Here is a 22,496-nt window from a genome sequence, read left to right on the forward strand (position 1 = left end):
AAAACTTAGAAGTCAGGCTGTCAAGACAGCCAAATTAGAGAAGTCAAGATTTGAAAAACAAGAGACAATTCTTGATACTAGTTCATCATGGTGTCCATCAATTCTTGAGCTACACAGGGCATATTTAAAACCAAAAGGGGCCAAAAAATTGAGTAGAGCTTTCGACAGTCTCATTGTGCTGTCAGAACAAAAAATGAAGTTCAGGAACCATTACAGAAGAGGAACTTAGCATACACTCCAAGCCTTCAATAGGCTTTCCTAGACAGCAATACCCTTACGAATGAAGGTGAACTAGAGGTAAATTGAAACTTATGAAGACTCAGCTCAGGCTCTGACTGATTCAAGTGATCCTTTGTATTCTTGCTGTCCACTGAACTACAGAGAAAATCTCCTATGATGAAAGAAATTATCATTCAGTGCTAACTGTACTTTATATGAAATGTCCAGCATTCAATCCAAAATAAACAAGCATATCAAGAAACAAGACCAAAGGCAAAAAGAGACAACAGAAACAGATCCAGAGATAATAAAATATTATAGTTAACAAACATGAATGTTTTAAAAAATGTAACATATTCAAAAAAATTAGAACAAAATGGAAAATTTTACCAAAAAATTGAAATTTGTAAAAGAGAATCAAATGGAAATTCTAGATTGGAAAAATACAATAACTGGAATTCAAAACTCAAAGATGAGTTTAATGGCAGAATGGACAGAGCTAAAATAAGATTAGTGAACTACACGACTGTATTGGAAAACATACTTGCTTAAAAATGAAGAGACAAGAATAGAAAATACCAAAAACAAACAAACAATATATGAAACATATCAAAGCCTAACATATAAGTACTCCCAATGCCAGAGGGGAGAAGGGAAAAAGTGTTGTAAAAGCAATATGTTAAAAAATAGCTGAAGATTTCCCAACTAATGAAAAAATATCAAGCCACAGCAAGGACAGCAAATACAAAGAAAAGCACAATTAGACACACCGTCGTCAAACTACAGAAAAGCAAAGACAAATAATTTGTATTTCTTAATCCCTTTTACCTTTTCCACCCATCCCTCTACCACCTAGCCCCATCTGGTGACCATCAATTTGTTCTCTGTTATCTATGAGTAAAAATAGTCACGGGAATGTAAAGTGCAGCATAGGGAATATAATCAGTAATATCATAATAACTATATATGGTGTCAGATGAGTACTAGACTTACCAGGTAATGACTTCGTAAGGTATGCAAGTGTCTAATCTACTGATTAGTTCTACACTGGCAACTAATATAAAATTGTAAGCCAAGTGTAATTGAAAAATAAATTTAAAACAAAAGAGTTTCTGGCTTTCTGGCCTAAGAGTGTTAACCAGCTTCCACTGATAAAGCTGTAGAAGATGGTGGTAGAAAACAACACTTCACCAGCTAAAGTGCCAAAGATCGTAGTTCAGGGATAGGAAAGCAGTGAGAAATCTAAAGGAGAAATTCTGACAGTGAGAGAACTACAGAAGGAATATGAAATTCTGTATAAACTGCCCAAATTCCTGATGATGATAAACCACACATAAGGAGGGGAGATATGAGGAAGGTGGGTAAGAGTTGTAGAAAAGTAATCAAAGACCAGAAAGAAAAATAGACTATGGGGACCAAATCTATGAGTCCGCTGTTTTATTTTGTTAATTCATTGAATTCCTCAACCATGCACAGTTTAGGCAACAAAAACCTGAAGCTTTGTGGGCTTGAAGTTTCAACAGAACCAGAGGAACCAGTAAACAGAGGAGCCTGGAAACAAGAAATACTCAGAAACAAGTAAACAACATGGAGGGTGAGCTCCATCTTGAATGAAATTCTTGATGACTGCCAAATATACCATTGCCGGGTTCCTATATTTTATCAGATATTACTTAATATTAACCTCAAATAGATTTAATCCCAAAAGGAACTATTAAAAATAATGCCAAGAGTTATATCTAGAAAGTCAATTAAGAAGATAAAAGGAAATACCAAAAAATATTTGATTAACTCAAAAGAAGGCAGAAAGGAGGAACAGAGAAACAAAAAATAAATAACACAAATAAAAAGCCAATAGCAAAATGACAGGCCTAAATACAACCATATCGGTAATTACATTAAATGTAAATCAACTATGCACTTCAAGCTAAAGGCAGAGATTGTCAAACTGAATGACAAAGTGAGAACCCACTTTATGCCATCTATCAGACATGCATTTAAATACAAAAACTCAAATAGTTTGAAAGTAAATAGGTAGAAAAATACCCATATACAAAGTGAACAGTAACACATAAAGCTGGAGTGGCTATATTAATGCAAAAAAATGTTAAAAAATTGCTGTCAAACAAAAAATAGGTCAAAGAGTATTACCAGTGACAAAGAGGGATACTTCACAATGATCAATTTAAAAAGAGGATAAAATAATCCCATGTGTGTATGTACCTAATAGAGCTTTAAAATTCATGAAGCATAAACTTAAAAAGTTGAAAGAAAAAAAACAGACAAATCTACAATTATGCTTTAAAAATTCACTACTCTCTCAATAACATGTAGATAAAAAAATCAGAAAGATATAGAAGATTTCTATGACAATATAAACAACCTTAACCTAATTAATATTTATAAAATATACACTCAACAAATACACATTTTTTTCAGGTGATAAAATAAATCTTAACACAGTATGTTCCCTGACCACAAAGGAGTTAATTAGAAATAAACAATAAAATATTTAGGCAAGCCCCAAAGATCTGTATATTAAATGACTCACTTCTAAATAATGCATGAATGAAAGAAGAAATCACAAAGAAAATTAGAAACTATTCTGACTTAACTGATAATGAAAATAAGTATAAACCTAAAATAATGCAGAGTGGGAAATTTATAGCCAATGATCTAAATTTTCACCTTAGAACACTAGAAAAAGAAGAGTAAATTAAACCCAAAGTAGAAAAATTAAATTTCATAAAAACTTTAAACTTTTATTCTTCAGGACACATCATTAAAAAATAATAAAGCAAGCCACAGAATGAGAGAAAATGTTTACAATATACATATTTGACAAAGGACTTGTAAGCGCATGTATAAAGAACTCTTACTACGTAAGAATAAGACAAACAACCTAATTTAAAAATGGGTAAAATATGTAAAAAGATATTTAACAAAAGGTACATGAATGGCCAGTACATATATGAAACTATGCTCCTTGTCATTAGTCATCAAGGAATGAAAATTAAAAATTAAATGGACTAAATAGATCCAAAAAACAGGAAAGACTGAAACAACAACAACAAAACTGTGTATTACTTATAAGAGACACACACATAAGGAAACAGAAAGCTTGAAAATAAAAGAATGGAAAAGATATACCACACAAGCACTAACCAAAAGAAAGCTGTCATAACATTATTAATAAAGAAAAAAGTGAACTTAGGCAAAAAGCATTTGTAGAGACAAAGAGGGATTTCATATTGATAAAAGGATCAATCACCAGTAAGATCTAACAATCCTACATAAGTATGCTAAAAATAGTATTGATATGTACAAAGCAAAAACTAATAGAACTAGAAGGCAAAAGAGAAAAATCCACAACCATGAGACTAACAAACCCCTTTTGATAACTAGAAAACAAAGGTGCCCACCATTAACATTGTATTGAAGTTTTTGGCCATTACAATAAGGCAAAGAAAAGAAAATCTATGGATTAGAAGAAATAAAACTGTCATTATTCACAGATGACTCTGAATAATGTGTGTATATATATACACATGTAATGGTATATATAAAATCTAAAAGAATCTACACATTATTAGAATTAAGTGAAGTTAGCAAATTATCTGGATATAAGGTCAATTATAAAAACAAACTATTTCTATATATCAGAAACCTTAGTTTTTAAATGACACTATTCATAACAACATCAAAAATGTTACTCAGCAATAAACCTAAGAAAAGATGTGTAATTCCTATATACAAAAAAAATCTCATAATATCACTGAGAGAAATTAGAGAACATCTAAATAAATGGACAAATATATCATTAATGGATTGGAAGACTCAATATTGTTGACACTAGTCAACTATCCCCAAATTGATTTATATTTAACACACCAACTCCAATCAAAATCCTAGGCATGTTTTTGTACAGATGTGTAATTTGATAGGCTGATTATGAAATTTATATGGAAAAGCAAAGGACCAAGAATAGCAAGTCAATCATGCAGAACAACACTGGAGGACAGAAGCTCTCAGATATCAAGACTTACTACAAAGCAAGTGATGATGTGGTATTGGCTCAAAAATATACAACAGACTAATGGAATAAAAGAGGGAGTCCAGAAACAGACTTCCATGTAGCCTCCTATATTTATGACAGAGACACTGAAGTAGTCAATGTAGAAAGACAATGTAGGAAAACAATGATACTTCAATAAACAGTACTGAGTTCATTAGATATCCATATGGAAAAAAAAATTATCTTGACCTCTTTCATGTTACATATAACAAAGATAACAAAACAATAAAGCTTCTTGGAAATAAAACAGGAACAATTTATTGAGATAGCAAAGATTTCTTAACCAGAACACATTTACCTAAAAGAAAAATTTCATAAATTTCAAATTTTAATGCAGTACATTAAAGTAGGAAATAAGTGGACCATTATTTGGAAACCGCTTATCTATGCAGTCTGATAATTCACTTAATTCTCCATACGTAATAGTCAAAGAACTGGTTTTGCTTTTGTGAATGAGTAATATCTTGATTTATAAAATTAAATCCATAAAACTCATAATGAAAATTTCTAATAATAGCGATTTTTAATAGTTAGGACTTTTAATAACCATTGAAAACTAAACAAAGAATCAAATGTGATTTGAACTTAATGTTAAGCGGCACTGTTTTCACTTATTTTTAAAAATCCAGTTTCATGTCTAATGTTAAATACAAATAATAATAATAGTTATCACAGGTGATTAAAAATAGCAGACAGGCACAAATGCCCGGTTAAGCAGACATGAACAAAGCCAACTTAAATTGGGTAAACACCCAGAGTTACTTTGTGGCTCGCAAAACTAAGCCATCTGCTGCAACAAAAATAATGTGAAAGAGGAATAAGCCTGCTCTTCTACCATTTATTCTAATGTAAAAATTCCATTTGCTCAGTCAAGATCCTAGCTACAATATGATAAACCTTTCTCCAAATCGGGGAAAAAACAGCTACACATCATCTTATTTACTCAAAAAGCCTCCTTAGATCAGCAAAACAAAGCAGAGTAGTAAAATAAAGAGAGCATTAGTTTCCAGAGGGCACAGATTTAAAAATAGCATTAATGAAAAATTACATATAGTCCAACTCTCATTCTCTGTCCATGTCAAACTTCATTAAGACAATGCACATTTATCTTTTACTATGTGAAGGACACTGTGCATCATCAACAAAACATTTTACCTTTGCCACTAGCTGTAGTCCAATTTTGTCAGCTTCAGCCTCCAATGTTCTACTGTATGGTCTCTTAAACATATACTAGGAAGAAATAGAAAAAAATTTGCATTAAGATTATTTCTTAACAAAATGAGATTTTAAATATTAATTTCAAAGAGTTTCTAGGATAAAGTTTTTATACTCTCCATTATTAACATTTAAAGAACACTGTGGTATAAAACATAAACTGTAGGCTTTATTTCTTCCACCAAAGAGTAATATTTTTTAAACAGAAAGAATAGGAAAAAAATCTTGCCTACAAACTTCTGGAGAGTTTATAGTACCATATAGAGTACTTCTACTTTTCTAACTATAATCTCTACCCACTACATAGAAGATTCCCCCAAGAAAGCTTATCAATACTGTCTTTTATTATGGCCAAGGAACATTCTGATCTTGCAGTTTTAAAATAAAATTGAAAAAACATGGCTATATAATAGCCAGTGACACTACTAGAAGATTTATTTCAGTTGGAAAATTAACCATATTGCAGAATGTTCTTTCTTTGATAAATTATCTTAATTTCCCTTTTTTCTAAGTATTGATTAGTTAGGAAAATGAAATTTTCTTCCAACTTCAATAAAAAAATGCAAATAGATATTGTAACTTTAATTTTCCTGATTACTTATATTTATGTGAATGCTTTCCAGTTAAATTCTAATTTTCAGTAAGTACTAAAACTTTGCAGGAGATGGATCAATAGGCAGGACTTTTGAGAAAAGAGCTATTTAATTTATTGGAGAAGCAGTTTTTCAGAGGTGGCTACATGTCAGTGATGGCTAGAAATAATATAATCAATCTGATCCACAGTATGTGACCATTAGATATAACTTTCTTCCTCCTTGATCATGTCTGTTTTAGGTTGCTGAACTATATTACGTACTGTCTTCACTCTCTGTGACTCATCTATCTACAGGTGTCCCATCAAGTCTGTTGATAGTATAACTAATTAAAAACATTGCTTTAAAAGGAGACAAATTTGTGTTCAAATCCAAATGCTGACACTTTTTAACTATTAACCCTAGGCTAATTGTTTAACCCATCTAAGTCTGGTAGTTCCACATGTAAAATGGAGTACTAACAGTACAAGCCTCCTAGAGTTGCAGAGCGAATAAAATGAGCAAACAATAATAGGTCCTATTTATTGAATCCTTGCATTGTGCCAGGTACTGTGCTAACTGCTCTAAATCAGTGGTTCTCAAAAGGATGTCACTGTGTCCTCCAGGAACACTGAAAATACCTGGAGATATTTTTGATTGTCTGAGGGAGCGGGATGGAGGTGGAGGACGGGAGAGTGCTACTAGCATCTGTTGGGTAGAGGCTAGATGTTTAGAGGCAGCTGGATGTTTAGAGGCTACTAAACATCCTGCAATGCACAGGACAACTCTCTACATAAAGAATTATCTAATCCAAAATGTCAACAGTGCTTACATTGAGAAATCCTGCTTCGAATGTATCATTCATTTCACAACAATGCTTTGAGTTAGCTACTCTAATTATCTCAATTTACAAATGAAGAAACTGAGATCTACATAAGTGAAGTAACCTGTCCAGATTCTATAGAATTTAGGTACAAAGGAGCCTAAATTCAAACACAAGTTCATCTGATCAGAGCATATATTCTTAACCCCTGCACATAATTAATCTATAGTGTTTATTCTAGTGTCTGATATATGGTAAACACTCAATAAATGTAAGCTACTATAATTATTACTAATAGCTCTCAAAATCCTGTCTGGCAGAATTCTATGAGGGCTGCTACATTATGCCCAAATCTTTAAGATTATAAAAATAGGACTCCCCAATGGTTAAGTGAGTGCCCCAACTTCTTTCTTCTCTTTTCTCTGACAAATAAATGTCAGCAGCTCCCCTCCTTAATGACTTCACTAACTGTATTCCTCTCTGTTCACCAATCCCAATGAGCAAGGCTTTCTAAAAAGGTATATTTTCCTTGTCATCAAAATGTTGGGGGGGTCTTGATTTAGGGAAACAGTTCAAACAGAAGTAATTCCTATTTTATTTTCAGTTTAATATTAAAGAATTATTCTGAAGTAGCAGGACTCATCAAGTATTTTAAGAAACAGCTACAAGTCATTTGTCTTATGACTAAATATTCTGATTCCATTACAGAAAAAGCTATCTATTGACAGATGAAAAAAAAAAAAAAACTACATTAACTCCTTTGACTTTCCCAGCACATCATGACAGAAATAAAATTCAAAATATGAGATCCTATAACCTAAGCAATAACCATTCCTTCTTTTTCTTTTAAAGAACCTTTATTTCAATATAAATGAAGCCAAATGATGTGGTAACACTGAATAAAAGCCTTACTTATTCAATTTTGAAAGCAATTTGTCTCAAAGAATTTTACACATTAGATTTAAACAGCAACCAGATGGCACTCTTATGGGTGCTCCACAAATCATTAAATAAACAAATAACAGATTGTTCCTAAATAACCAAACCTCCCAGGACAAGAGGAAATATTTGGAAAAAAAGATGTAAAATAAAATAATTAATCATAGTTAACAAAGCAATTATCAAGATCTCAAGACCTACTTTCAGTACTCCAGTGTTTTGAACAAAAGGAAAGACTCAATAAATTTTGAAATGATTATCATTATACATAAGTACTAAAAACAAAAGTTAACATAACACCTAGGAAGACTGTCCTTTCAATATCTTTCAGGCAATGTTGGTTTAACTAGGAGTGAAGAGGTGAGGGTGGTAAAGCAGCTTCAGCCACCCCTGAGACCATAAAAGCTATCAGGTTTTAAGGTGCAAATATTTAGGGGAAGGGAGAATCATCCAGTCAGTACACCATAGTCACAATGAAAGACAAAAGTAGCAAGTCTGAAGGTAAAATGACAGAAGAAAAGGGTCTGTTACTGGATTTCCTCTTTAAGACCCATAACTATACCCCACCCCCAAAAAATTATGTTAGCCAAAAGTTGCTAAGCCCTTCTAACCCATTTATCTCCATCATTTGAGAAATGTAGTATTTCCTAATTTGAATATTCATTAGTAAGAATATTCCCTAAAAACGAGAAAACATAAGAAACTAAAAATTAGTACCTATATTTCATAATAACGTGTGAAAATATCTCTGGTATTTGTTGCTTTACGGTAATATTAAAATATCTTCACCACAGGCCATTACAAATTCAAGTTACTGTCTCAGACTTACCTCCTGAAATTTAGACTGTATCCACTGGCCCAGAAGTGCCAAACTATCTCGAGGAGAAATGGCCCAAATCATTGTGAGAAAAATCAGACCTAGGAGATCCAATAAATGAACTAGGCTGGCCTTTTCTGCCTGAGAATAATCAAAATAATGAAAATTACATTTAATAAATTGAGACAGTATATGCTTACATTTTCGTTGTGTGTAATCACACTAAATAACTACTTGTGTTTAACTGACCTTCACCAACTAAGTCATTTGAGATGACTTTTACTTTATCCTTTCTCAGTCTGTTTGTCTCATCCTTTGCTTATATACTTACATTATATATTCATTCATTCATTAACACTTGATTCACTTACCATCACTTAGATACAATGACGAGTTCATTAATCTCTAGTTTCTTATATTAACAAGCATAATAATCTTGTGAAAAAGGTATAATTATCCCTATTTTATAGATAAAGAAACTAACATGGAAACAGGTTAAAAGAGTTGCCCGAATTCACACTACCTAACATGTGAAGCAGTTAAAGAACAATTCAGAAAAAAATTAGAAGTCTATTTTAAATAAAAATGTTTTGGCCTTCATTACCTAATATATGAAGTATGATTTATTTATGTGAGTTTGCAATTTTATTAAGCCTAGTTTTTCTCACCAGGAATTGGGTTCTATGAATTTTTGTATGTACTTAGAGCAATAATCAAAATAGATTTTGTTTAAAATAGTTGTTTTGAGTAATAGTAATATCTAAATATAAGTTTAATGCACTAGATTGTTCATTGTTCACCATTAAGGTTGATTATACATGTTAACATAATGCTAGTACTAATAACATAGGAAGCATTACTTCAATGTATGAAACATGGCTGACAACTAAAAATAACCATCTAGAATACTGCTCTTTACAATATAACCTGCCCTCATGAAGAATTCTTTGCTTCATTATAAGAACTGTGGGTTATGAAAAACAATTATGAAATTATTTTAGCATAAAAGAGTAAAACCCAAATGATGAAGTCATTCTAGATGAGATAAATCCTTGTTATTATTGAAGAATATAATTGTTATTATACAGCAAAATCTGTATTTGTGGAATAAAGAAAACAACATAAAAGACTCCATCAAATCGAAATAGAGACTCCTAAAAGAGAAAACAGTATTGATAATGTCTAAGAACTCTACCAAAGAAATTTAATAACTATTTTCTATTATTAAGGCTGCTATTTGCTTTTTATATCTCATCTAATTATTGTTCTTGCACTGAAAAGGATGACAATATGTTGAATGAGGCATTGAATGAAGTGCCAGAAAAACAAATGTACTTAAATATTAACACCTTTTAAATGCTAAAAATGGCCAAAATTGATTAGTTTTGCAGTTACGAAGCTATTTCTTGAAAGATAAAATCTATTTTAACTGCTCAGATTTATTATTTTATATACTTGATTAAAGAAAATATTTTTAAAATTTTCCTATCTGTGCTACTGAAAAGCACAACTTTGGCCCACATCATCTTATTAATACTCTAAGAAATAGAATTTGAGATGACTTTTAGAGGAATTAATATGACATTATCATTTCAATTTAAATCAATGTTACTTGCATTTCTACATAGCATTTCACAAGCCTTTCACTATTTACTTTGATGTTTTCAATTAAAGAAAATATACCTCTAATTATGTGGAGAAAAGAGCCATGCATATATTTTTTTTAATTTTATTAAAGTTGACATACAATATTATATTAGTTTCAAGTGTACAACACAGTAACTCAACATTTATATATCTTAGATGTGATCACAGTAAGTCTAGTAACCATCTGTCACCGTGCAAAGTTATTACGATATTACTGACTATATTTTCTGTGCTGTACATCAATAGACAAATGAATTTTTAAAAAAAGCCATGCATGTTTTAATGAATAAAAATAAAAATAAACAAATATATTACTTTTATGGATGCACACCCAGTCAAACAGATGTGTATTCACAGGTGCATAAATCAATCTGAATTCTATTACCTATGAGAAAGTGCTGCCAACAACCAGGTAACTGTGGTAAAAGGAAGCAGCATTGAACTTGCAAACAAAAGACTTAGGCTGAAGTCCCAATTCTGCTACTTTGTCACATTAGTCATGTTACTGAGCCTTTTTAAACATCAGCTTCCTCGCATATAACGTAGGGATATTAAATACATACCTCATAAGGATGTTATTAAACTTATGAATGAGAAAGTATCTATTAAAAGGGTCGATAAACTGTAAAATGGCAAGGTATCATTATTATTACCCTGCATTAATTATAGATGGCATATCGTTCTAGACATTTTCAAAGATGCTCCAAGCTATCCTCGGAAAATGAATTTAAAGAAAGCAAGAAAACTGATTTATGCACTTAAATAGTAGTATCATTTTCCTATAGTTAATTTTCTGACTAAATTACAAGTATGTTAATAATTATGGAAAGTTTAAAATCTAATTTGAAATAATTAGAGGTTAAGAATAATTACTTTTTAGCAAAAGAGACAGGTGATAAAAATATTAAGAGAAACACTAATTATTCAGTATCATGTACTAAAGACCACAAAACTCCCCAAATTAGCCAGTCATATTTTTTTCAGGTAAAAGAATAAGACAATTACTAAAAACTTAAATTCCATCATTAAAAAAAGAAAGAAAACTGAAAAGTTCATCTCTTTAAAAGATTTAACTTGCTAACTGCAAAGCAGCAGTTCAACAGCTAAATATTCATTTTAGGTACTTACAGCATGCCCAAGTATTGCATGTGCTATTTCATGGCCCAGAAGGAAGGAAAGTTGATGAGTATCAGTCACACTATTTAAAAGCCCAGTGAAAACAAACACATGTCCATTCTGCACCATAAAAAAAATAATGTAAGCAATTAGAACTCCATAAAAAACAAGGAGGTTAAAATTAACAATTAGGTTTGAGAATATTTACTTACTGGAAGCACAAAGGCATTTATATCTGGGGACTCAACCACATGAATAACCCAATTGATCTCAGAGATTTCTGGAATATCCTTATTGCATTCAATTAAATGATAAAACACTTTTTTAGTGGACAGGTATCGGGCATCTTTCTCAGTTAACATATAATCTTTAAATTCTTCCATACACTGAAAGATTAAAAAAGAAAATCAGTCTTTATTTTAAAAGAATTTTAGCTCTACAACATGTTTATACTGCTTCATGGAGAATTATACAGCGACTTACTTTTGAACATTTTAATTTTTAATTATGTAAAAATTCGCATATATTAAACAATCAAATTTCTAAGATTTAAATTATTCATGCAAAGGTACATAAATGGAATTAATTCTGAAAACTTAGTTTTTTTCATATAAATTGGTTCACGTAAAAATTTCTTTCATCTCTTCTATTAGCCTATAAACAAATAAAATGCTTAAACATTATTGCTACTTCCTTAAATATTTTAGAAAACAAAACATTGCCTAGGGAACATAAAGATTTCATATAAGAAAGTAAAATACAAAAGAAAATTACTTTCATGACCCACTGAGTAGAAAAACACCCTATACTTCATAAGTTAAACTTCTAAAAAAAAAAAAAAAAACCATTTCATTAATGTTAAGTGTTTTAGTCACACAGACTGAAAGAAAATTACTGAAATTTTAGAACCATTAGGCATATTATTTTCTCTATATAATGCTGATTAAGACTAGCAACCACATAAAGACATTTTTCTAAAACTATATTCATGAGAGACTCTTTCAAGTGTACTAACAGGATGTTCTAAAAAAATTCTCTTAATTTCTATAAAATGTATAATTTCTTTCATATAAATCAATAAGTTTGTAAGTTTCTTCCTTGAGATGCATTAAAAACAGGTGAATTTTTTTTAGGATACAAATTTGTAATAGTCAATTAACATTTTTAAAAAGCACAAGTCACCAATGTAAACTGTCTGAAACAAACAAAACACTATTATATTAACCCTTCTACAATATATAAAAACAAGAAAGATTGTATGGATAATAGTCACCCCTTATCCGTGGGGGATATGTCCCAAGACCCGCTGTGGATGCCTGAAACCGCAGATAGTACCGAGCCCTATATATACTGTTTTTTCCTATACATACATACTTACAGTAAAGTTTAATTTATAAATTAGGCACAGTAAGAGATTAATAATAATAAAATATAACAAAATATCGTATTAGTAACACAAGTTATGTAAATGTGGTCTCTCAAAATATTTTATGTGCCATACTCATGCTTCTTGTGATTTGAGATGTTAAAAATGCCTACGTGATGAGATGAAGTACTCTTAGAAAGGCATGCAATTTAAAACTTATGAATTTTCCATTTAATATTTTTGGACCACAGTTGACAGTGGGTAACCGAAGTCGTGGAAAGTGAACCTAATGATAAGGGGGAACTACCGTAATTGTGGTATTTTATAATAGCCCTAGAAGAACATGTGTTTGAATTTTCATATAGATCAGGTATTGCATTTGTGGGTTAAAAAATAAGAAAAAAAAGAAGCGTCTTAGTGATGTGAATGGTATATGTACTAATTTAACACCAGGCCTGTCTCAATCCTTCCAGAACACTTTTCTCAAACTTGCCTCTGCCAAGACTATATCCTAAGAAACATCTCAAATCTCTGTATAAATCTCCTAGAAAAGACTAGTCTTAAGAACAATCTTTTTAGTGACAAAGCACTGTTCTTTTTTTAATGGTAACTTTCCATTGACAAATTTGGAAGCTCAAGTGGAATAAAGAAATATAAAGATCTAACCATGCCAAAGCGGTCAAGTGAGGCTATGAGACTTCAACAAATGTCGATTGAGCATATACTATGTATGTGCTACGCCCTACAGATAGAAAGATCTGTCCTCAAGGAGCTCACTGGTGGTACAAAATGTTTAACTGCCTGAGTTACACTCTCCAAGGAGTTAAGGCTTCTGAATTACAACTTTACTTTGCATTCAAAAAATATAATAAATTGCCAAAATTGATGTTACAAAAAAAAAAAAAAAACAACTATCTTATTCTATTTTACTTTCAAGGTATAAAAATTCAGACTACAGATCTATTTATTCAAAAAATATATACTAAGAACTACTTTGTGCACTGTATTTTAGATTAAACTAACAAAACCCGACAGGGTCTCTGACCCCATGGAGCTTAGTCTAACAAGGGAGATAGATCAGCAAGTAAATAACTATTGTTACCCTTGTGATAGGTGCTTTGAAGGAAAAATACAGTATGCAAAGAGAAAATAAAAGTAAACTAACCCCAATATAGCTAAGCACTGGGAACAACTGCAAAGGAGCTGATCCAAAATTCAGTCAATATAAAGGATACCTGCCCTGAGCCTAATGTAGTCATCCTGCCTAGGCTGGTTTGGATAATCAAGAAAGGCTTGCATGAAAAAGTGACATTTAAGCTAACATGGAGGAAAGCAATGTAGGTACTAGAAATACTAAGTATGAAAGGTCTGAGACCTTTGGAGAAAAATTACTAATTTCCTGTCAAAGACTAAAATTTAAAAAAAAGGTACATCTTTCATAGTTAAGAAATCTCCCTGCTTTAAGTATTAAGCAATCTGATTAAAAACAATTCTTCCTACTTACTGCTTCATATTCCAGTTCTGATAAAAGACTGAAATGTTCTTTTCCCAATAACAGTAGCTTGCTCCTTCCTGTGATTGGACTCACTTCCAAGTGGGTAAAATAAAACACCATGAAGAGCAACCCCAAACCACTCAAACCGAGGAATAACTTCCACTTATTCTTCTTTATACTTTCTTTAAATAGCTCCTTTTTGTTGGGAGGAAGTGCATGCCACCATTTCCTTATGCCCCTGGAGCAAAAAAAAAAAAATTTCAAAGTTCTCATAACAGGATCAGTATGTATCACCAAAACTCAATGCTTATGCTTGAATTTTATATCATCAAATACTTTAATTTTTTATGACATATCTCTCTGTATGGATTTTTTTTTCAATTTATAAAATTCTTAGATAAATGACAAAAAAGGGAATCAACTATATAGAGCTATAGTTAAAAAGTCTAACATTCATTTGAATTTTCTTCAGTTATTTTAAAGGTAAAAATTAAATGAGGAGCTATTTTACTACAACTACTACTGGTTAACATTTACTGATTGTTTACCACATGGAAAGTATTCTTTTAATCATTGTACATATGTCATCTCATTGAATCTTCATAATAATCCTGTTATAGAAGAGAAAATGGGACACAGAGAAATTAAGCAACTTGTCCAAGGTCACAGAGGTACTTAAGGAAAACCAGGCAAAGTGATGCCAGAGTCTGAGCACTTAACCACTTAAGAGGGGATGAATTACCTGAATAAACATTTGAGGGTTTATGATACAATAAATCTATACCTTTAACCAACTTTCTCCCTACTGCTCGTCAGACTTCCAACACAATCTACCAGTGCTTCAGCAAGGTACAAGGCGACCTATCTCATGATTGATTTTAGAAATATTTTTCAGTAGCAGAAACCCCATCCCCTCCAAAACATGACAAAGGAGAGGTAATAAGAAGAGCATAGGCAAAGAAAATAAGAAAATGAGGATTTTACAAACAGCATCGCAGGAGCTACCAGACAACCCTCTCTGCTGCTTATTAGGGTCCAGAGACATTTTGATAACAAGCGGTGTTTTCAAGACTAGAACAAAAATTTTTCCTTGTGAGTTTATCTGTGAAATCACAACAAAAATTTTAAATATAAACATTCTCTTGACGAAATTTATTTTATAAAATAACTTCTCTATCTTAATTTTGATGTCTGTCACACTTAAAATGCCTCTAAAGTGTTTCAACCCAAAAACATTAAACCGACCTATGATGTATATTTCCTATTTAAAACTTTATATGACTTGTTACTATTTGTTTAAAATGTATGAAAACATACTTTTTTAAAAAATTAGGTGACTGACAATAACAATAAAAACGTTAAAAATAAATAATTTAAAAGGATGAAAAGGAGCTACTGGTCCAAGAATCTGAGCTGATTTGTGACACAGATTCTCTCATCCGCCAAACTCTACTCTTGGTCCCCTGAACAATTTAACTAGGCTTTGACTGTCAGACTTCCTGTTCATCTCTGCATTGTCTTTTAGCAAGAATTCTGCTAAGTCTGTTTAGCCACAATCCCCCATCCTCCATATCTGATCACCAACAAGGTTCCTCAGCCTTCACCAGCCCCTAGATGATACCTGATCAGCCTCATCTGCCTTTAACAAGAATCCTGTTTGGTCTGTTTAGGCAGCACCCCGCCTTACTCCCAATGTTCCCCTAATTTTCCATCCACCAATCCCTACCCTGCTCCTTGGCTATAAATTCCTACTTACCTATGTTGTAATCAGTACTGATTCTGGTCTACACTGAAAAAATATTAATTATTATAAAGGACTACCAGGAGCAAATAATAGGTTTGTTGAAAACAGAATAGAAAAATAAATATTAATGGTTTAAGAGTTAACTTGGCTAGGAGTCAGCTCATTTTTAAATAAGCAGAGTCATTCAATTTCATGATCTGTTGCTTCAAATTCCATATTTAGTTAAGGAATGTTTGTGAGTACTGTTGTTATATATGAGTTATAATCCACATTTCTGATTCTTTTGTCATCACACATACAAGGTCAATCTTTTAAAAAGTGTCTATGCAAGATACATAATTTTTTAAAGATTCTATTTCTGTAAGTTAACATGCAGTAAATTATTTCAAGATTATTAAATCATACATAACAAAACTGGGGAAACAAACTGTTTAGAAACTTAATTTTGAGCTAAATACGGGAGGGAAATCTAACAAATTTTCTTTCAGAGTGTAGTTTTACAAATATCCTTTAATACAAAAGTACATTTTTAAAAAAACATTTTACCTGCCTATAATGATTGCAAGTAGTTTCTGCACTGGTTTAAGAATTATCAACAAGAGAGGAACAGGAGCAGCTTGAAACTGTGGAGAAGTGTGGAAAGTCCTGATGTTTCTTATGGGAAAACAGTTTTGAGGACCCAATAGTGAAAGAGTAGGAACTACTGCAATTTCTTTTAACAGTTGCTGTCTTGAAAAAGAGTCATTCCACGCAGTACATTTTCGGGTAATCATCCAAATTTCCTTACTTTTGATACTCAAGAGGCATCCTGTTCTTTTGTTATTAAAAGTTCTACAGAAATGAAAGTTTCCAGGCAGAGAAGTCAATCTATCCCATTGATTTACTCCCAGGCCCCGATGCTTATTTACTACATGGTTAATTTGTACTTGATGATAGTTCAGTGAGTTTGCAGCTACTGTGTTACATTTTCTCCAGTTGGTCAGTAAATTAAATCGGAAGAAAATACGGTTTCTAGTAGCAGACTGCAATCCATAGATGAAGCTCATCTTTCTTTTGCTTGATTATCTGAAACACAAAAATTCAACTATAAGTATCTCTGGAAAATATTTACCAACCTGGGAATATAACACTTATGAAATAGGTATGTCAGTTAGTCTTACTTTAACACATCTCACACTAAATTACCTTGGATTTCTATTCACCATCCCATACAGTAATGCCTTTGAGCAATACAAACCAAAGACAGCATTACAAATGACAGCATTAGTAGATTTGAATATTACTCACTTTTTTTTTACTCTTCAACACGAACTTTATAAATTTGTTTTTTTTCTTTTCATTTTTTATTTTTATTTGGGGGAAGTTTATTTCTATTTTAACTGCTAAAATATTTGGAGAATAAGAAATAGATTACATAAAAATAGCAGTAAATTTTTATCAATTGGCGTTAACAGGGGAAAGAAGCATGTAATGAAATAGTAAAACCTAACTTATAAGATGTATTTTTTAAAATATGAATTTATTCCTTTCAGATATAACCCTGGCACTTCTGATTCGGGTCAAGATGTACTCCATGAGACCAGACTTATCCTCCCAACTAGAAAAACTAAAGAAACAGACAGAATAAGCAAAACAATGGTTTCAACACACTGGACATTAGGCAATGAAGGACAGTGATTCTGAGAGATGGGAAACAAGTAAGGTGAGCCACACAATACGCAGAGAGGGAAAACCTAGGTGCATCCCAACAGTCCCTCTAAACTGAAGAGGTGAGGCTGGCAGTTCAAGTAGGCCACAGAAGCTGTAGCTCACAGAGCAGAGTACACGAGCTGCACAGAGAACGAACTCCAGACATCTGCAGAGAAGCTCCCTCTTGTACCCAGCTGAGTCCTGATCAGGGTATAGTCTGAGAAAAGTCCCTGGAGTTGGGCAAGAACCACCTAAAAGAATAAGAGGAACAATGTAATATGCAGAGCTCACACAGAGTAGAGTGCCTGTTCCATCCTTTGAAGTGGAAAACCTTATAATCACGGGGCACTGGGTAAAGTACTCAGAAGGGTTTTGCCTCAATATTACAGAAAAATTGGTCCTAGACTAAAGGCTGCTCTGACCCTACCTAACAAAGATTAAAAGCAACAAAACTCAAAAAGATCAAACTGTTTCTAAGTAACTTAACAACATACCAGAAAAAAAAAGCTCAAAAACATTTACAAGGATACAAAAATATCCAGCACTTAACAAGGTACAATTTATAATTTAAAAATTACCAGGCATGCAAGAAGCAGGATATGTGATCCATAAATAGGAGAAACCTCAATCAACAGAAACTAATTCCTAAATAATACAAATGACAGCATTAGTAGATTTGGATATTAAAGCACTTATTATAACTATATTCCATTTGTTTAAGAAGTTAAAGGAAATTTTTAGCATGTTGTGCTGAGACATAGAATATTTTTAAAGGCCTACACTGAACTTCTAGACAAGAAAATTCTGTTAGATGAAAAATACAATGGATGAGACTAACAGCAGATTAGACATTGTAGAAATAAAGACTTGTAAAATTGACCTACCTATAGAAACCAACCCAAATGAAATGCAGAGAAACATGAAAAAGATGAAATATGAAAGACTGAAAAATATGCATAGAGCATCAGTGAGGTGTGGAATAACTTTAAGGGGCCTAATATATGTGTAACTGAGTCCCAGAAAAGGGAGGAAGGCTGCGAGACAAAAAATACTTGAAAAAATGGCCAAAATTTTTCAAATCTGATGAAAACTGTAAACTCACAAATCCAAGAAATTTAACAAACCACACACATAATACAAAGGAAACAACTCCAAGGTATATCATAATCAAATTTCTTAAAACCAATGAAAGATAAAATCTTAAATTTGACATCTTAGATGAAATGGACACATTCCTTGTAAAATACAAACTATCAAAGCTCACTCAAGAAGAATTAGATAATGAAGAGTCCTATATCTATTTTTTAAATTGATCTTTTTTTTTTTTTTGTAATTAATATTTCCTAAAAGAAAGCCCCAAACCCAAATAGCTTCACTGGAGAATTTTACCAAACAGTTAAAGAAAAATTAATAATAATTTTATACAAACACTTACAGAAAATTAAAGAGTTTGCAACTCACTCTGTAAGACCAGTACTATCCTGATACCAAAGCCAGAAAAAAACATTACTAGAAGACTCTAGAGTAATAACTTTCATGAAAATTGATACAAAAATTCCTAACAATATTTTAGAAAAATCTAATTCAACAATACCTAAAAAGGACAATACATCATGACCAACTGAGGTTTGTCTCAGGAATGTAATGTTGATTAAACATAAACCAACCAACTCTCCCCAAAGAGTACATATTCTGTGATTCTAGCCTATAATATAAACTGTAGACGATGCAAACTAATTTACAGCTACAGAGAGATAAGTGATTGCCTAAGGATGGAGAGGTAAAGAGGGACAAGGGGAGGGAATACCAAGTTTTGGGGGTAATGAATATATTCTGTATCTTGACTGATGTTGGTTTCACAGGTTTACAGGTTAAGTCAAAACTTATACTATGCGGAATAAATATGCAGAATTTATTGTATATCAGTTATACACCAATTAAGATATTTTTTAAAAGATACTGAAAAGAGACAGTAAGAAAAGGTAATGTGTGAACTTTGATTAGATCCTAGATTGAAAAAAAAGTGAGCTTTAGAAGAAAACTGGGACAACTGGGGGAATTTGAATATGGATTTACTTTTAGGTTATTTTAGGTAATTATTGCTTATTTTCTTAGGTGACAATGATATTTTAGTTATATAAGTGGTTTTCTTATACCTGAAATACTTGCTGAAGTGTCTCTTCATGATAAATAACTTACTTTTAATTGTATAGCAAAGGTACAAATGTACACACGCACAAAGACAATGTTGATACAGTAAAATATGACTAATCATTGTATCTAATGATTATGTGTTCATTAATTTTTTTCAATTTTTCTATTTCAAAATCTTCATAAGTTGAATATGTAAATCTAACTCAATATAAGCTAATATATTACCTAGAAAGATGCTTCAGAACACCAGTTTTGATAAATAGTATCATCTATATATCCAACTTAGTTTGAAAATAATTCAAAATTTTTTATGTAGTTTATATGTTCCGCCCACGCATTATGAACGTATAATGTGGGTAATGGGTGTGCTAAGTAAACGTTAACTCCACTTTGACCTTTTTTGATTGCTACCAATTTTAAATCAGTAGAGTCTGGGATGACATATAATAGTTTGGCATTATTAATAATATACTTTCCAGGTTTCTTTTCAAAACAAGCTGAAAAGTAGTAAAATAATTTAAGCCTGGAAATCATTTCAAAATTAGTACTGAGTAGCTAGTAAGGTTCTTCATTGGCTAGGAGGCATGTGAGTTACGGATGCAGCATAAAACTCAGTCCCTGCCCTCTTGGAGGTTGTAATATAATTGAGGAAAAAAAATAATACAGTTCCTCACTAAATGCTATAGACTGCATGGATTTTAAAAATAAGTAAATAAATAAGGATATCCATTAGTAGCAGAATAGACCAGGAAGGCAACTATTTTTTATGCCTTTTGACATATGCAAAATAAAACAAAAAATAAATGTAAAGGAATTGTTTCAAATGGGAAAATGTACTTAAGGTTTAAATATAAAATGTCTTCTACTAGAAGTCAAACTATAAAAACAACAGAAACCCACGTTCTTTCCTTTACTCTAGTAGATAAGCTTCAGAAACTTGCCTAGCCATACTTTTTTTCTCAACTGCATCCTACAACCTCAATTTAAGGGATAAGTCTAGACTGCCATGTTTGTCTCTAGTGATCCCTGCCACTGACCAGAGCTAGGAGCGGCTATCCAACACTGAAAAGATTTTTGATAAGACATTATCAGGCACAGGAATGTAAGGGCATGTATAAACTGGGAATGTAGCTAGTGCTATGGCAACACAAAGAACTGCAAATGAAAACCAAGAGTAGGCATCTTGCAAAAGTGGTTCTACAAAAAGGACAATGCAATTAATGTGTGGAAAGTGAGAAACCATAAAGCCAGAGAAAGAGGAGGGAGGGGGGAGAGGAAGAGTCACGCTTTCCTGGTTCCCAAGAGACCTTGTACTTCATACATTTAATTGAGCTTCATGAGCTTTTAGTTTTTTCCAAAAATAATTCTTTCTCTTCAAATAGATTCTGTACCTTGCAAATAATTTTTTGCTGACTTAAGAGGTTACATGGTAAAAAATTTACATACTTGTTTCATATACAAGCTGTTAACATTTTAATATATACATGTTGTTAATTGGAACTGAGAGTTCCTTTTATATTTTGCAAAGCTAAATTCTCAATTTTCAGCACTAAGAACAAAAGCAATATTAAATGCAAATCAGACAACAAAATCCTACTCCCACAACTCACATACAAAGTCCTACATTCCAAATTACCATGCAGCCACTTAAAAGCTGAAGATTTCTGTAATAAAAGATCTGCAATTTTAAAAAAATAATAAATGCTACTTGCAAAAATTCTGTATATCAGGGATGGCAAACAAATGTGCAAAGCAGCACTGCACAACAGAACTTTCTGCAATGACGGAAATGTTATGAGTTTCCTATATGGTAGCTCCTCCATGTGGCTACTGAGCAACTAAATTTTTAATTAACTTAATTCTAATTAATTTAAGACTAAAAGGCAAGAGGAAAAAAAAAGGGCATAGAGATTATAGAGGTTCTGTTCATCCCTCTGGCAACCAAATCAAAGTTGTGACAGAAAAAAGGAGCAACAGCAAGGAAAAATCGCCTGGGATCTAGAGGAACGAGCCATACAACTAAGGAGAAATCCAAGAAACCACCCTGCAATGGCAGAAGGTAGGACGGGGCGAGGACGCGGGGCTGCCCGGTCTCGAGCAACTGAGACGGAGGCTGCGACAGCAGCAGACGCCTCTTAAAGGGGCCCATCAGTGAGCGGATTTTCGCAGTGACAGACTTGCTCACTCTGAGCACCAGTGCCGATTCAGCTGTGCACAGGGGGCACCAGGGACTTACAGGGAGACATCGTCAGAGTGAAGGCCGAGGTGAGACTCGTTCTGTACAGGAGTGCCAGCAGTATCAATTGTTCCCTGTTGAGCCCTCCCCTCTCCCAGTGTGCAGACATAGCGCCGCCATAGCCGTGATGTCATCAAACTGGATAACAGAGGTCATTTCGCCCAGAGGATTCCCTGAAACCCACCTCCCCCAACTTGCAGCCCTACCCAAGCAACATCCAGGTATATCCTCAATGAGTCAGGTACTCCTTGCTGAGCAGCACCTAGACTCACACTGGAGCCAGCTGGCCTTGGTTTCTGCTGAGTCTTTTTGAGACAACTATAAGCAAAGCATCTGTGGATTGCTTACTGAATCTTAACAGGTGGCCCAGGAGGAGTAGAGGCTGGGGC

At 32.6% G+C, this 22,496-nt stretch overlaps 1 protein-coding gene across 8 annotated transcripts in view; it reads right to left on the reverse strand.

Moving 5' to 3' along the window:
* The window catches only part of OMA1 (OMA1 zinc metallopeptidase), a 61,592-nt gene that overhangs the window by 35,200 nt on the left and 3,896 nt on the right, over positions 1–22,496 (reverse strand). For 6 of the 8 annotated variants that reach the window (XR_003048563.1, XM_015595295.2, XM_006919255.3 and 3 more), the window contains exons 2-7: positions 16,575–17,093; positions 14,294–14,522; positions 11,636–11,809; positions 11,436–11,543; positions 8,673–8,801; positions 5,450–5,524 (exon numbers count right to left, since the gene is read on the reverse strand). Coding sequence is in view for 7 of the 8 variants with exons in the window: in XM_015595295.2 (XP_015450781.1) it covers positions 5,450–5,524; positions 8,673–8,801; positions 11,436–11,543; positions 11,636–11,809; positions 14,294–14,522; positions 16,575–17,074 (1,215 nt within the window). In the remaining variant the exon portion in view is untranslated. Of the gene's footprint in view, positions 1–5,449; positions 5,525–8,672; positions 8,802–11,435; positions 11,544–11,635; positions 11,810–14,293; positions 14,523–16,574; positions 17,094–17,840; positions 17,864–22,107; positions 22,256–22,496 lie in introns of those variants that run through there. The other 2 variants (XM_015595294.2, XM_015595297.2) reach the window with 2 other exon arrangements.

The sequence above is a fragment of the Pteropus alecto genome, unplaced genomic scaffold, assembly GCF_000325575.1.
Source record: "Pteropus alecto unplaced genomic scaffold, ASM32557v1 scaffold25, whole genome shotgun sequence".
Lineage (NCBI taxonomy): Eukaryota > Metazoa > Chordata > Mammalia > Chiroptera > Pteropodidae > Pteropus > Pteropus alecto.